Source organism: Vicugna pacos, chromosome 13 (genome assembly GCF_048564905.1).
Source record: "Vicugna pacos chromosome 13, VicPac4, whole genome shotgun sequence".
NCBI classification, from domain to species: domain Eukaryota; kingdom Metazoa; phylum Chordata; class Mammalia; order Artiodactyla; family Camelidae; genus Vicugna; species Vicugna pacos.
Window position 1 is genome coordinate 40,648,910 of NC_132999.1, and position 15,664 is coordinate 40,664,573.

Below are 15,664 nucleotides of genomic sequence, written 5' to 3' on the forward strand. Positions count from 1 at the left end.
GTACATACAATTTGCAACCTTTTTAAGAAAAAGAATGCAGAAATGTATTGTTTCAATTTTTACAAAATGGTACTACTGTGGGAGCAGGCTGCTAGGTCAGGTGGTGCCCTGCGGCTGGCAGTGAGCTGGTGAATGTTTAACGGCCAGCTCTATAGAACAATGAGCGTATGCATTGTTACTATAATTTGACTGGTGTGAAGAATGTGTAACCCATCATTTGCAAATAATAACAGAAAATATACAATGCTTATTGTAAACTCCATATCGCCAATTGATTCTTACAGGATAATACTCTTGTGCTGATTTTTGCTGACCTCTTGTATCTGTTGTCAGTCTGTAGTTTGACAGAGAGAGTTACATCCCAGCCCACGATCTCTTTTCCCCATAAGTTTATTGTCGTTGAATTTGATATGCAATCTGCGATTACACTGATTCTCTCCTTGGTGCAAATTGTATTCATTAAAGCGAAGCCTTGCCTTCTACTTAGCAATACATGTGTCAGAACTTCACTCCCTCCTACGTGACTCCAGGGACTTCTTTGCTGAATCAGATAACGGTTTTTGAATAGGAGAAGTGTGTGAGTTGGGAGCAGGCAAGGTTGAATAGGAAGGAGGAGGGACTTCTGAGTCTCTGTTGGGAGTTTGACCCGGGCAACCTGCAGGATGGGGTGGCACTGGCTGAGGTGCAGAACACTGAGCAGGGGGAGCGGGTTTGGGACAAGAGGGTGAGCTTGGTTTTGCTCATGGAGTATTCGGGGGCCAGGGGACATCCAGGTGGACTCACAGGTCTGATGCTCCAGGGAGAGGCCTGGCCTGGGGAGAGAGAGAGAGTTGGGAGCTTTCAGCATAGAGATGGGAGCTGAAGCCAGGGGATGGGAAGGGATGACTGTGGGAGGTGGTGATGTGAGGGAGAAAAGTGGTCTGGACAGAGCTGTGGGAATCCCTGATGTCTAGATGAGGCGGGGACAGTCACTGGGAAGGAGCTAGGCATGCAGTGGTCGCTTAGAAAGAGATCAGAGCACAGATACAGCCCCAGCGCTGAGCTGGGTGGATGCTCCCAGGCCCTTCGGGAGTGCGAATTTTCTGGGAACAAAAACCCTTGAAAAGCAGAGCCAGTACAAAAGGGGCTGTGTGTTTGAAAGGCTTCAGAAACATCTCATGGGGCCCGATAACCAGTAGCATTGCTGGAGTCACAAACTCTTCATCCTGACTTCTCTCCACACGAGCCTCACCTCCGCTGCAGGTGGGCTTGCTCACAGCATCTCACGGCTGCAGCTGCGAGGCTGGCAGCCACGCTCCTTTCCCCCTCCCCGCCACCTGGAGCCTGCCCCATCCCAGAGGTCCTGCAGCAATCTACCTCACTGTCGTCCCCCGATTTGTTCAAATGCCTGGAAGGGAGACTGACTGGCCAGCTGGGGTCAGTCTGCCCTGATTCCTGCATACTGTGACGAGAGCACTGGGGCCACAGGTATATGGGAGGCGCACCTCTGGGGGTTGTGCGTGTAGCAAGGCTCTAAAAAGGAGTTACGGGCAGAGACGAAAGGACGGCAGCCTCTCTAGCACACATGTCACCATCATCAGATGTGTTGGAGGCAGCGTGGTATAGAGCACAAAGCATGGGACCCGAAGGAATTGAGGAGGTGTCACCCTGACCCTTCCCTGATGTGACCCTTACCTATAAAAGGAGATAGAAATGCTGTTGTGAAGGTTGTAGAAGTTGGCTCCTATAGGATCGAGCCCTGCAGCTGGCAGTGAGTGGCCCTCAGTGACAGCTGTTGCTATCCCCACTCTCTGGAGGGAGAGAGGGGCTGGGAAAGAGCCTCTCTACTGCTTTGCACCTGATTCCTTGTCTGTGAATCTGTGCCTTGCAGGACAGTGTGAAAGTCAGAGGCCAAGGGGAAGGAAAAGCTCTGGGAGCCAACAAGGGCCGGGCAGGTGTCAGGGCTCATTTTCTTATTCTTTCCTCTGAGGGATCAGATCACCCTCTGGACCACCAGGCCCTGATGTCCTTCATCCTGGCATCCCCGAGAAGGCTAGCACCTTCTCTAAAGTTTCTCTTACTCAGAGGTGGGACTGTTCTCAGCTATAAGTACTACTGGGTATGAGTGGGAACTCGTGGTGGAGAAAGGTGTTGGGGATTCCGTGGAAGAAACCCGTAAGATTCTCCCCAAGACAAACGGGATGCCCCCTAAGGGTACTTCTCCCACCTCCCTGCTCCTTTTCCCTCATCATCCTCCCAGGAGCGTGGGTCCGGCCCTGGGCCTGGGCCTCACTTCTTGGTTCCTCCCCAGGGTCAGAGTGAGCAGGCTTACTCCACGGTGAAGACAGGGGCGCCTGCGGTCACCGTCACCAACCTGAAGCCGGCTACCCGCTACGTCTTTCAGATCCGGGCGGCTTCCCCTGGGCCCTCCTGGGAGACCCAGAGCTTCAACCCCAGCATCGAAGTGCAGACCCCAGGGGAGGGTAAGTGACATGGGCAAGTAGAGAGAAAACCCAGCCCGCGGCTGGAGCATGGAGGCAAATTGAGGGGGATTATCTGTGCAGTTGAGGGAATCTGCAGAAGTTTACTTACAGCATAATTGATGATTGAATTTGGAATCCAGCATGTAGTGCCTATTCGGTGATAGAAGTTAGACTGCATACCCGTCCTGGAGGAACTCACAGGGGAGGGGTCCATGAACAACTATAACCCAGGTCTCAGCTGGTGTCTCCCTGCCTCTTAGGACCTCCTGTCTCGGCTAAACATCATGTGCCTTTTCCAAGATTCCTGCTCTCTTCCTGGGAGGAGTTTAGTCTCCTGGTTGCTTCTTGCTCGTGACCACTAAATCTTTGTTTCCATTCTGCTACTTTCTCTCTGCCACGATACAGACTCAAACGGGGGACCCTGTCCCTCCTCCCACTAGGCCTTAGAGTGTGAAGTAGAGAGGTCAGGCCCAGCTCACCCTCTGGACTGCCAGGCCCTGAGGTCCGGCACCCTAGCATCCAGCCTTCCCTGAGGGTTGAGGCACCGGAAGGGGAATTGCAACTGCCGCGATAAACAAAATCAAACATGGTGAGAACTGCACACTCTCAGCGGGGGAATTGTATGGTATGTGAATAATTTCTCAATCAAGCTGTTATCAAAACAAAAGAAAACAGTTGCTGAACATCAGATATCCCGATTCTAAAGCAGCTCCAGCCTCTCTAGGGCATTGTGCCACCCTCTCCTCCCTCCTCTGCCCTCCCAGTTCCTCTTCTCCCCACCCGCCCCCACGCCCCTTCCTGATGCCTGCAGAGCACTGAGCGCTCTCTTCTGCTGCTCTCCTGCTGCTAACCCAGCCCTTGGGATCTCACCTCTATCTACCCCGTGCAGCTCGTGAAAGTATTTTCCCGGACAAAGGCAGCTCCCCCTAAGAGGCATCCTGGCACCAGCTGTCAAGATAATCATCCTTTCCAACCTGCTACACGAGTCTAATCCAAGATAGGAAGAGTTCTGAGCCCGTAGGGAGGTGGAGATAAAATGTTGAGGGAGTCTGAGTTCTGGGAAGGAGACAGCACTTCTCGCTTGAATGCCTGTCTCTGCCAGACCTCAGCAAGGTGCAGGCAAGAGGAGATTAGAGCTGGGTCTTGAAGGCTGGGGAACATCTGAGCATGTGGAGATGGGCAGGGAAGGCATTTTGGATAGAGGAAGCCATCCGAATGAAGACTCGCGGGTGGGGCTGGAGTGGGTGTGGCGGAGGGCAGGAGATGGCGGCCGTTGGCTAAAGAGGGCCGATGACTTCTGTTAACTTGGTGCTTCTCAGCTGGTAGACACTGCCCAGCTCCCGGCCTCCTTTGCTGTGGCCCCTGGCTATGTGGAGTGGTTCTCCCAATCTGCAGAGCACTTTTTCCATTGAGCTGTGACCCCAAATCCCAATCACAATGAAGAGCCATGCTGTATTAGTTACCTACTGCTGTGTAGCAAATTTCCCCAAAACTCAGCAACTGAAAACAACAGACATGTATTATCTCATTGTTTCTGTGGGTCTGGAATACAGATGCAGCTTAGATGGGTACCACCTGCCTCAGGTCTCACACAAGGCTATAATCAAGGTCTCCTCTGGGGCTGCAGTCACCTCAGGCTTACCTGGGGGAAGTGGGGCATCTGCCTCCCCACTTGGGCTCTTGCTGGCTGTTTTCTGGAGACAGACACATGCCTCCTGGGCTTCTCCAAGGGCTATTCATAGTCCAGCAACTAGATTCTTCCAGAGACTGAGTGAGAGAGAGAGCAAGAGGTTGCCCAAGATAGATGCCATGATCTCTTGTAACCTAATGTTTGAATGACATCCCATCACTTTTGCCGTGTTCTGTTCGTTAGAAGCCGGTGACTATGTGCAGCCCACACCCACGGGGAATGAATACCCGGAGGTGGAGGTTCCAGAAGGGCCATCTCGGAGGCCACCGACCACAATCGCTGTTTATCTCCATCCTCCATTTCTGTGTCCACGTGGACACCGCATTTCAAACAGTCCAAAATTCCACCACCTTCTGCCACCAGCCAGACCCTGGACCTTGTTCCCCTCCTCTGGAAACGTGGACTCTGAAATCCCCTCTTTGACCCTGACCTTGTTGGCCTCTAACTCTCCCTTCCTCTTCTGTCCCTCCTGACTTGCTCTGTGACATCCTCAAAGCAGTTCTTGGGATCTGACCTCATCTCCCAGGCTCTCAGCCATCTGGCCCTACTGCCGTCTCTCCAGTCTCTTCCGTCTCTCCCGTCTCTCCTGAGCCACCGCAGATTCTCCTGGCAGAACAGAAACACTCCCCGGTTCTGCTGGTCCTCATTCCCTAGACATCATGCTGCATTTGCGCCCCCCCCCCCCCCGCTTGTCCCCAGACTTGGATGTCTTCCTCTGTCCCATTCCCAGGCTGCCTGCAGAGGTGTATTTTCCTAATCTCAGTTTAGTCTTCAGGGCTGTGCAGCATTTCCCCCATTCTTGATAGTTACCCCAAAGCTTCCCCTCTCTCAAGCACCTTCCCTCCTTCCCTGCTCCCCACCAAGCAGATACCCTCATTCCTTTCCCCATGGGCAGAAGCCCTGTCCAAAGCTCCTGACTCCCTGCTACCCTCAGGATAAAGCTCACACTCCTGGCCTAGCATTGGTCTAGTGTTCAAGGCCTTTCACGTTCTGTCTCCTCCCCCTGTTCCCTTCATCTTCTCACCCCCTCTAGCTTCATATCTTGCCACTCTCCGCCTCCATACAGCGGAGGTGCTATGGGACACCTGCAGTGGGATGAGGACAGGAGTCTGTCCTGGGGCTGACCCAGGAGCCTGGTCCTTTTCCTGCCTCAATGTTGTGGTTTTCCTCCCAGCTGCCTCCAGGTCCAGGGACCAGAGCCCTGCAGTCGTCGTGACCGTGGTGACCATCTCAGCCCTCCTCGTCCTAGGCTCTGTGATGAGTGTGCTGGCCATTTGGAGGAGGTAGGTGGCTGGTCCCAGCCTGGCTGACCCCTGGTGGGCCGCATCTCCATGCGCATGAACACGTGCTCACTGGCACCTGTATCTGGACCTGCACGTGCACGCATGCGGATTTGCACACCCCTGTGTCGGTACAGGCATGGCTGGCACATGGCCCCTCCCCCGCCACACTGCTGCTGCGGCAGCCAGCACTGCAGCGAGCTCTGCTGCTCTGGGATGAAGGGGATTTAGCTCCTTAACTCATTAAATGTCAGAAGGCATCGCTGAGGATGGAATCAAGCACCGGCTGCTCTGGTGTGATTAGGATCCTCCTGAGGCACTCAGAGGCCCCTAGCCCCTGTTCCCACGGGATCTGGAGGCCCTTGAACACAGGCAAAGGGAAGAAAGGCAGAAATTGTGTGTGTGTGGATGTGTGTGGGAGAAGGGAGTACAGGGAGGGGAACTCGTAAGCCAGAAACCCCCAGCCCCCAGCAGAAGGAAGCTTGCAGCAGAGTGGGCAGAGCAAGGGATGGGAAGAGGGGGAAGATGGGGAGCTTGGGTCTGGCTCAGTGTAGACTGCAGCCTTCCGCACCCAGCAGAAACCTCATGGCGTGTATATGCCCCTTCTTCCCAGGGCCACGCTGCCACATGCAGAGGCACCCCAGGCAGGTTCCAGGCTAGGGCTGAGGTCAGCAGGCGGGAGAGGTTGGCAAGTCTACAGGCGACGGGCTGGAGTAGGGGAGCAGAGGAGAGAAATGGGCTGGCTGGGGAGCCATGTGTCAGCATCCTGGGGTTGCCTGTGGGCTGGAGGGACAGAGAGATTTCACTTGGCACGGATGGGACTATTTAATTGGCCTTGAATGACGCACTGCGGTGGCTGAGGAGGAGCGGTCCTTGACCCTCAGGTCTGGGAGCTAGCTCTTTCCCGGGGCCAGGTGAGCCAGAAAGGCTGAAGCTCCTTCCTGTCCCGGTGGTGAGCTCAGGGGCTCAGGGAAACAGGAGGAGGACAGGGAAGTGAGGCAAGCAAGGAGGGCCTCTCCAGGCACCCTCTGTGGCACAGGAGCAGCTGCCCAGGAGTGCCTCGGAGACAGATGTAATAGAGCAGGCAGAGTGAGCCAGCAGTGGATTTCAAAACCTGCTCAATGTCTAACAGCATCAACATGGGGAGAATCAGCACTGATGGACAGAGAGGAGTAGCTCTCCGGCAGGCGTGGCCCAGCTTTGTAACGTTTTCCTTGCCCATCTCCTCTCTACTCTCTGCAGGACCCTCTGTGCAGTGGCCTCTTCACCTCCCCTTTTCCTCCCCAGTCCATCCTGGCTCACCCTGCTTCTCACTACAGGGTGTCATCCAGTGGAAAGTTCTCGTTTTCTCTGCCGCTCCTCCATCCACTCAGCGTTGTCCCCTTCATCCTTCCCCACCTCTCCCAGCTGTTCCCCTGGTTCATGGACATCCTGCCTCCATGCTGGGTGACTTCAGTAGCCATTGGACAACCTGCCCCACTCCTTGGCCTCTGGGTTTTCTGACTTCCTTGTTTTCAAGGGTTTTCTCTCCTGTTCCACCTCAGCCGCCCTCTCCCATCTCCTGACGGGGACCGAGCCATCACCCCAGATGGTGACTCCAGTTCCGCTGTCGCCCTGCAGACCCCCCATCCCCGCAGCTCCCTTCCTCAGCCACATCTGCCTCTCTGCACCCATCCTCTCCCTCCTTTTGCTCTAAAAGAGGTGCCATCCTCCTTGCCGGAATCAGTCCTTCTGCCTGTGACCGGAACCCACCCCTTCCCACCATCTCAGGAGCCTGTTGCTATTTATAATGTCCCATTCTTCCCCATGTAATAGCTGACATTTACTGAGCGCTTAGTAAGCTCTTTGCACCAGTGCTATCTGCCTTTATCCTGATTTTATTAAAGAGACAGCTGAGCAGCCTGGTCCCACAGACAGTGACTGGAGGGGCTGAAAACAGTCTGTGCCGTGGAAGTCCACAGCCCACGCGGGTGACCACCAGAGTGACCACTTCAACCTCTGTGACAGCTCTCCCCTTTCCTGCTAGTACTGAAATGTGGTCCTCTCTCCAGCCTCCCCTTGTCCCGCCTCCTTGAGCCACCACGTGACCTCGCTCCTCCGCTCCACTTTTTCTTTCCTTGGTTCCTGTGACAGCACCGCCGGCCGACTGCCCTTCTTTTTCCCTCCAGTGTCTCTTGAAGGTTCTTTCACAATCGCCTCATGGCTTCCTTCTCCTCTCCCCAATCTCTAAATGGTGGGGGTCCTCAGACTTGTTCCTCGTCCCACTTCTCAGGCTCCTTCCTCTCCCTGGACAACACTCCCAGCTCCGGAACTTGTATCTCCAGAGCAGACCTCTCTTCCAAACTCCAGACACGCACATAGCTGACTCCCTACTCACCGACCATCCCTGCCAACTCAGATGTCTAAACGAGAACTTGTCATGTCTCTGTCTGGGTAAATGGTATCCCACGTACTCCGCTGGGCAAGCCGGAACACCACGAGTTGTTCCTGCCTTCTCTCGTTCCCTTTCTGCCTTCCAGTGATCTCCAAGCCCTGTCACCTAAATGTGGCTCGAGTCCTCTGACTTTTCTCCGTATCCATAGTCACCCCATAGCGGGAGCCACCGCCTTCTCATGCAGAGACAACAGCAGCAGCTGGGAGGATCTTCCTAGAATGCAAATTGAACCACCTCACTCCCCTGCTCAGAACCCCTCAGGGGCTCCCCCGCCCCTCCCCGCCTCCGCCAGAACAAAAACCAAAGCCTTTATCTGGGCCAGCAAAGCCCTGCCTCAGGGGACCCCAGATGCCAGCCTGTGTGTGACTTTGTTGATTGTGATGCAGTCCTTTGGTCCATGGCTGCCTTTGTCTCAGGAAACCATCCTCATGGCCCCGGCCATGCGAGGTCCATCTGTTATGTGTTTCCACCGTGCACTGCCCTTCTCCCCTGCTTGGACCTGTGAATGGCTTTTGGTTCACTTGCTGAGTTTTGTTTTTCTTGTTTGTTTGCTTTTTCCTTGACTAGACCAGAAGCTTGCCCCGGGGTTCAAGATCTGCCTGTTTTGTTCGGCTATAGGCAAGGGGCAGCTTGGGCATAAAAGTCAGGGCATGGATTTGGCTAGCGCTGAAGTTGCAAGAATTCATTTTGTCTCAAAGTGAAAATAACTCAGAATGCTGAGGGGGTGAGGGTTTAGGCCCGGGGCCAAGGTTATATGTGTGTTGTGGGGAGAAGCTTCAAACCAGCAGGACAAGAAGGTCCCTCCCCAGGGGCACAGACCTTGTCCTTTCGAAGGGACAAAGAGGTGCTGCCCTGAGTACTGGTGAGATGGGAAGGGCTGGGACACCCACTCCAAGAATGACTATGCACCATTTCCCCCACCCCCAGGCCCTGCAGCTATGGCAAAGGAGGTCGGGACGCCCATGATGAAGAGGAGCTGTATTTCCACTGTGAGTTGTCTGGGCCTGGCTGGGGCAGGGCAGCTACCACCCCGCCTCACTCTGCAATCCTCTTCCTCGCTGTCATTGCATAAACCCCTATCCCTCCAGCCAGGGAGGCCCCTCTCCTCACATGCCTCTCCTCTCTGCCTTCCCAGTCAAAGTGCCAACCCGCCGCACATTCCTGGACCCCCAGAGCTGTGGGGACCCACTACAGGCTGTTCACCTGTTTGCCAAGGAGCTGGATGCAAAAAGTGTCACCCTGGAAAAGAGCCTTGGGACAGGTGAGCTGGGCACCCTGGAAGCCCTGTCTGTTGGGGAGCCCTGCCTCTGTGCCTTCCTGCCCCCTGTAGAAGCCCCTCCTCCACTCCACCCCACCTCTATCCTGTAAAACCACCTCTACCCCCAAGTCGTCCGTCCCCCGTCCCCCCCCCCCCCCCCCCGTTGCTGGAGGCCCCGCCACCACCCAGTCCCCGCCCTGTCCAGGAAACCCCACCTCCACACCTAGCCAGACCTCTGCCCAGCAGGGTCCCTGGGGAAGGAGGCGGCAGAGGCATCAGTGACCCTGCCTGCCTTCTCTCTGCTGGTCCTCAAGGTCAGAGCTCCCTCCTTTCAGGCCCCTTCAGAGGTGGCCTCTGCAGACTGCCACTGGCAAAAGTTTAGTCCCAGGCTTTCTTGGGGCAGTGGGAGGGGCCTTTACAAACTGAGGGACCAAGCATACCTGAGCGCTAGTCCTGGCCAGCTGTGTGACCAGGGGCATGCCTCTCTTCTGCTCTGAGCCTCAGTTTCTCATCCATTAAATGGGCACACTGTCTGCCTCCTGGCTTCCCTTCTTCCCATCTACAAATCCTCAGTCCCTGTGCTCAGAGAAGGCAGCCGCTTTCACCAGGAGCCCGACGCTCTTCCCTGGCACCAGCAGCAGACCCTCTGGGCAGAAGCCAGAAAGGGGCAGCGTGGCAGGACAGATGCCATCGTCACCCTGCCTGAATCATGCTGGGCTTTCATAGCCTTCCAGGTGCTGGCGTGTGCAACATCTTCCCTTTGAAGCTTTGGAATTTCCTGCTGAGGCAGGCAGGGAGGACTCCCCATTTCACAGAGAAGAAAACTGAGGTCAAAAGAGCGAAAGAGCAGAAGCCCACTTCCCACAGCTGATACTCAGTTTACCAAGATTTGAACTCAGGTGCCCTGAGTCCTGGGCCAGAAACGGCCCATGATCCAGAAGCTGCTTTCTCCTTGGCTCACCCTGCCCGGGCTGGCCTTGGGGATGGCCTCCAGGGTGGTGTCTGACGTGTGTTTCCCCACAGGGCGGTTTGGGGAGCTGTGCTGCGGCTGCCTGCAGCTGCCCGGCCGCCAGGAGCTCCGCGTGGCCGTGCACACGTTGCGGGAGGGCTGCTCCGACTCCCAGAGGCTCAGCTTCCTGGCCGAGGCCCTCACCCTGGGCCAGTTCGACCACAGCCACGTGGTGCGGCTGGAGGGCGTGGTCACCCGAGGTAGGGCCTGGGGCTTCACTGGGGTTGGGGGGAGATGGCAGGGTGGGAGATGGGGTGCCCCCAGGCCCTCCACTCAGCCGTGAGAGGGAGGCCCACCCTGCCCAGCACGGACAGCAGGGCTCAGCTCCCTTTCGCTGCCCTGGGGTAGCCTCTAGATGTGTGGTGATGTTCGGTGGGGGTGGATCTCTTGGACCTTCAGTGATCTTTCTCATTTAACTCACTGCAGCTCCTAATCTTGGCCTTTGTCCCCCTCAGACTCTACCTCTTGTTCTTCAGCACAGAGAGTCCTTGGGAGGGTGGCAAGACCGGGAACTTGGCCTTGGTTCTGGCTATCGTGGCTCTGAGGCCCAGGTTGGGGGAGCATGTGTGTGTGCAGAGGGCAGCAGGCACCTTAGTGTGTGTGTTCCCTGTCCTGGGCACAGGAAGCACATTGATGATTGTCACCGAGTACATGAGCCACGGGGCCCTGGACGGCTTCCTCAGGGTGAGTGGCCTGGGCCCCGGGGGTACTGATGATGAGGCTATTCTCGGCCTCTCACTTTTCCTTTTGCTGGGACTTGGAGTTGGTCTTCTTCCCCATTGAGGTGTCCACTGGCCAGGCTGACCTTTCAGGTCACGGGACAGATGGAAGCCCAGAGAGGGCCAGGTGACTTCCCTGGGGTCACACAGCAACAGGGGAAGTGAGAGTGCAGCCCAGCCTCGGCCTCCTCCTCTCTCACAGCGGCATGAGGGCCAGCTCGTGGCCGGGCAGCTGATGGGGCTGCTGCCCGGCCTGGCGTCGGCCATGAAGTATCTGTCGGAAATGGGCTACGTCCACCGGGGCCTGGCAGCCCGCCGCGTGCTGGTCAGCAGTGGCCTCATCTGCAAGATCTCCGGCTTTGGCCGGGGACCTCGGGACCGAGCAGAGGCTGTCTACACCACCATGGTGAGGGATCCCCATCACCGGAGTCCCCAGCTCTCCACTTCCCCCCTCCCTGCCGGGTCAAGGTCACTCCTGCCCCTCCATGCGGTTGTCCATGCCAGTGTGGGTGTGCCTTCCCTAGGTGAGCAGCAGGGAGGACAGCAGGTGGGGCTGGATCTGGGGCTCTGTGGGTGGGGAACCCTGGGTGTGACCCTGTCCCCTCCTGCCCCTGACCTGCCTGCCTGCCCACAGAGTGGCCGGAGCCCGGCGCTATGGGCCGCCCCTGAGACACTTCAGTTTGGCCACTTCAGCTCTGCCAGTGATGTGTGGAGCTTCGGTGTCGTCATGTGGGAGGTGATGGCCTTTGGGGAGCGGCCCTACTGGGACATGTCTGGTCAAGACGTGAGTGGCACCGTTGTGGCTCCAGTTCCTCGCCCTCTGATCCTGTTGCCCTCTGACCTCAGACCCCAGCTCCCTGACCTCTGCTCATGGACTCTTGACCTCTTAGCCCCAGGTCCCTTTTCACTGTCTTCTTATTTCCAGTCTTGCCGGGCTACCACTTGAGTCTTTCTTGGAATGGGGTGTGTGTGGGTGTGTGTGTCGGGGGTACCTAAAACCTCCTGTCTGCCCCCACCTCCGTGGCCCAGGTGATCAAAGCTGTGGAGGACGGCTTCCGGCTGCCACCCCCCAGGAACTGCCCCAACCCCCTGCACCGACTGATGCTTGACTGCTGGCAGAAGGACCCAGGGGAGCGGCCCAGGTTCTCCCAGATCCACGGCATCCTGAGCAAGATGGTGCAGGACCCAGAACCCCCGAAGTGTGCTGACACCACCTGTCCCAGGTATAGCTGTCACCTCACTTGTCCCAGGTACATTTCCATCTATCCCCACCCATACCAGATACAGCTGAACTCTCATCTGTCCACGAATCGCCTCCCCACCTGTCCTACTCCACCTGTCCAGGTACGACTGCCCACCCGGTTGCCCCATATGATCTAATTCTCCCACCGGCCTTAGGCACATAGGACTTTTCACCTTAGTCACTTCTGCTTGTCCTGGGTTTTGCCCCATGTATCCCAAATACAAAGACCACATAAATAAATGTGGTAACAGTCCTAACAAATCTGTAGTTCCAATATTATGTAAGTGAAATTAGCATTAGTTGACCCCAATATGCGTCACCTCCCAAACTGTCTTAGGTATAGCCTCCCTCAAGACTGTTGCACATACTCCCCGTACTGTTAGCTGGCTCCTGCGCCACGCACTCTCCACCTGCCCGAGTTCTGTGACTCCTTGCCTGCTCTGAGAGTGCTGGTCCCTGTGGGAGCCAGGTCTGCCCTGGGGTTCGGTCATCTTCCCCTTCTCCTGTCCTTTCTCAGATGGCCTCTCCTCAGGGGAGTGACAAGGTCTGGGCACCAGGTCCCTGCTGTGGACTGACTGCGGCTGCTCTGCTTCCCAGGCCTCCCACGCCCCTGGCGGACCGTGCCTTCTCCACCTTCCCCTCCTTTGGCTCCGTGGGCGCGTGGCTGGAGGCCCTGGACCTGGGCCGCTACAAGGACAGCTTCGCTGCTGCCGGCTACGGGAGCCTGGAGGCCGTGGCCGCCATGACTGCGCAGTGAGTCTAAGAAACCCGGGGCCCTGCCCCTGCCTGCCTGGGAGGCCCAGCCTGTCCTGATTGCAGGGCCTTCCCTGTCCAGGCTGGGGGAAGGAGGGCAGAAGCAGGGTGGGGCCAGCTGGGTCTGACCCCCGACCCCTCTTTGCAGGGACCTGGTGAGCCTGGGCATCTCGTCTGCGGAACACCGGGAGGATCTCCTCAGCGGGATCAGTGCCCTGCGGGCCCGGGTTCTCCAAATGCAGGGCCAGGGGGTGCAGGTGTGAGTGGCCCAGCCCTTCCTGGCCAGGACTCCAGGGGGGGCTCTAGCCCCCCAGCCCTGCCAGGGATCCTGGCAAACTGTGCTCCACTGGTGTGTAAGTGAGAGCTCTCTCTCTCCACTTGGGCCCAGAGCTTGTGCGGGGCCTTCGTTCCCCCCATTTCACTGCCTTTTCCTCCCGTTTGCCCCAGTCTGAACACCTTGGCTGACTCAGTCCCTCTGGGATAAAGATTCAAAACCTGGGGAGGACCCCTGAAATTACAGTGGGAGAAAATTCAGGGTCTCAGAGACCAAGGTGGGCAGGGGCAGGGAGGAAGACGTAGCTTTAAATCACCCGGTTCATGCCCCTCGGTCTTCCACACCCACTGGGATCTGGGGCCTACCCCAGTGGGTGCCCCATTTTCCCACAGACCATTGGCCAGCAGCCAGCATGGGCCCCTGATGTGCTGAGCTACTGTTAGACCTCACAGTGGCCACAGCTTCCTGGCAGCCCATTATGACAGGCCGCGGGTCCTCAGCTCCCTCGGCTCCAGCTGGGAGGTCTGAACCCTGGTCCGGAGGCTCAAGCAGGCAAAGCTGGTGCTGGGTCAGGGGCTGGACCCCACGGGCCCTAGACTCAGGAGCTGATTTCTGCTTCCCCTACCCTTGGGCTGACCATCTGGGGTGAGGGTGAGGGTCCTGGTGCTCCCCTGAGGCCCCTCTAGGCCTTCCCTTTGCATTCCTTTTATTAACTCACTGGCCAGGGTATCTGGGAAGAGCACGAGGGGAGGTGTTTTCTCCCCGGGGTCCCAAAAGCTTTGCTCCCGAGGCTTGGGGGTTGGTGAGGATGTGACTCTCGGAGATAGAGCTTCTCTCTCTTAACAGGCTGGTCTGACACTCACTGTACAGGTGGGAAAACCAAGGGCCAGAGCTGGCATTGAACCCTGGTTCCCAGCTCCCTATCCAGGGCTGAGGTTGGCTCTGGAGAGTCCTTAGTTCTGCCTTGTAAAACCAACACTCTTTCCCGGGGCAGCCCAGGGGTACTCTGAGGTAACCCAGCTCCGCCCCCTGCACCACCCAGCCTCCCGTGGAGTGCCTCCTCCCTACGACCTCTGCGGAGCTCTGGCAGAACTGACAGCACTGAGCTGACTCCAGAGGTCCTTATCCAAGAGGGCTTCCCAGAGGCAGGCATAATGATGAGGCCAGGGTTTTCATAGGACAGCAGAAAGGCAGCTAGTTCTGGATAGGGTCACCCCTGACATATGCCTGCTCTGGATTTGGCTGCGTGCGATAGGGGTTGGAAGGAGACCAAAGGTGCAGGAAGGGGTGAATGAGACACAGCCAGTCCTTGGAGGGCTCAGGCAAAGCAGAGAGATGAGTTCAGGTTCCTCGAAGTACTATATGTCCCCCACAGGAGAACTTGGGGCCTGTAGGCTGGTGGGTGGGAGGGGCAGATGGATGCTCTTGATGTGTGTCTATGGAGGGCTGTCTGGAAAGGTTCCCTGGCTGGGAGTCTGACGCATACATTGAACAGGGCCTTGGAAGTGGTTGGGGGAGGGCTCTTTCCTGAGGGTCGGTGGAGTTTTCCACAGGCCAAGATGGAGAGCCTAGGATACGAGGAGTCCGAGCAGAGACACCAGCATGAGAAGGAGCCTGGAGGCTGGAAGATGCAGCGCATCTTTGGGGAGCACCCAGTTGTGGGGGGATGGTGCCTCCCAGCAGTGCCTTTGGCCTCGCTCTGCCAGCAGGGCAGGAGTCCCCCCACCACGTCCCCCATCTCCTGAGCACCTGCCCCAGCTCAGTGTCCTTGGGGGCACTAGGGGAGGCCGAGATACTGCTTCCACCTTTGACAGGGCTGGAGGGCCCCATGCCAGTGCGCTCCAGGCTCTGCCCCCACTGCCCCCAGGGAAGCCTGGGAAGGACACACCAGCATCCTATCTCGGTGGAGGGAGCCTCATGCCTGTCTCCAGCTACATCAGTCATGCTCTGAAGGTCAAAGTCCCCTCCCCACGCTGTTCCAGAGTGCCCTGGCTGTGTTGGCAGGACTTCGGTGTCCAGGGTAGACCTCCCTTTCACTGAGGAGTGAGGTCCCAGAATCCTGAAGGGTCCCAGGTCTCAGCCCTGCACAGGTGCGAGTGTGATGCGGGCTGATGGCTCCCTGGGAGCCCTCTACAGATCTATTTTTATACGGAACTTATTCACTGGATAGAGAGAGGTGGCCTGCAAGCCCCCAGCACCCCTATCTGAGCCCATCCAGGGAGGGAAGGGGCTGGTTGGGGGGGTGGGGGAAGTGGTTCCATTAACTAATTCTGGAGATGTTTTTATATTTCTTGGGTTCTATATGCAGGACAAAGTAATAAAAACTTGTCTGTGATATGGTGCCTCTGTCAGTGACAACTGCATAACCATTAAGTAATGTGCGTGGGAGTGTTTCTGCCCCCCACCCCGTAGGGAGGGGTCTCCAAAGTTTGTGTCTGATATCTCTTTGCATAGAGACAAATTGGACCGTCCCTGCCATGAAAGATCCCTCAGTCTAGCAAGGGACGCATTTAGGAAACATGACAGGACAGTGGGATCAGGG

The 15,664-nt window shown here is 57.0% G+C and overlaps 1 protein-coding gene across 1 annotated transcript in view; it reads left to right on the forward strand.

Moving 5' to 3' along the window:
* EPHA10 (EPH receptor A10) overlaps window positions 1–15,457 on the forward strand; it is a 38,719-nt gene extending 23,262 nt beyond the window's left edge. The window contains exons 7-17 of the mRNA XM_031684047.2: window positions 2,291–2,462; window positions 5,327–5,435; window positions 8,794–8,855; window positions 9,002–9,127; window positions 10,148–10,333; window positions 10,756–10,817; window positions 11,055–11,258; window positions 11,487–11,636; window positions 11,882–12,075; window positions 12,693–12,848; window positions 12,997–15,457. Coding sequence (XP_031539907.2) covers window positions 2,291–2,462; window positions 5,327–5,435; window positions 8,794–8,855; window positions 9,002–9,127; window positions 10,148–10,333; window positions 10,756–10,817; window positions 11,055–11,258; window positions 11,487–11,636; window positions 11,882–12,075; window positions 12,693–12,848; window positions 12,997–13,111 — 1,536 coding nt within the window. The 3' untranslated portion in view covers window positions 13,112–15,457. The remainder of the gene's footprint in view (window positions 1–2,290; window positions 2,463–5,326; window positions 5,436–8,793; window positions 8,856–9,001; window positions 9,128–10,147; window positions 10,334–10,755; window positions 10,818–11,054; window positions 11,259–11,486; window positions 11,637–11,881; window positions 12,076–12,692; window positions 12,849–12,996) is intronic.
* Window positions 15,458–15,664: the final 207 nt, after the last annotated feature.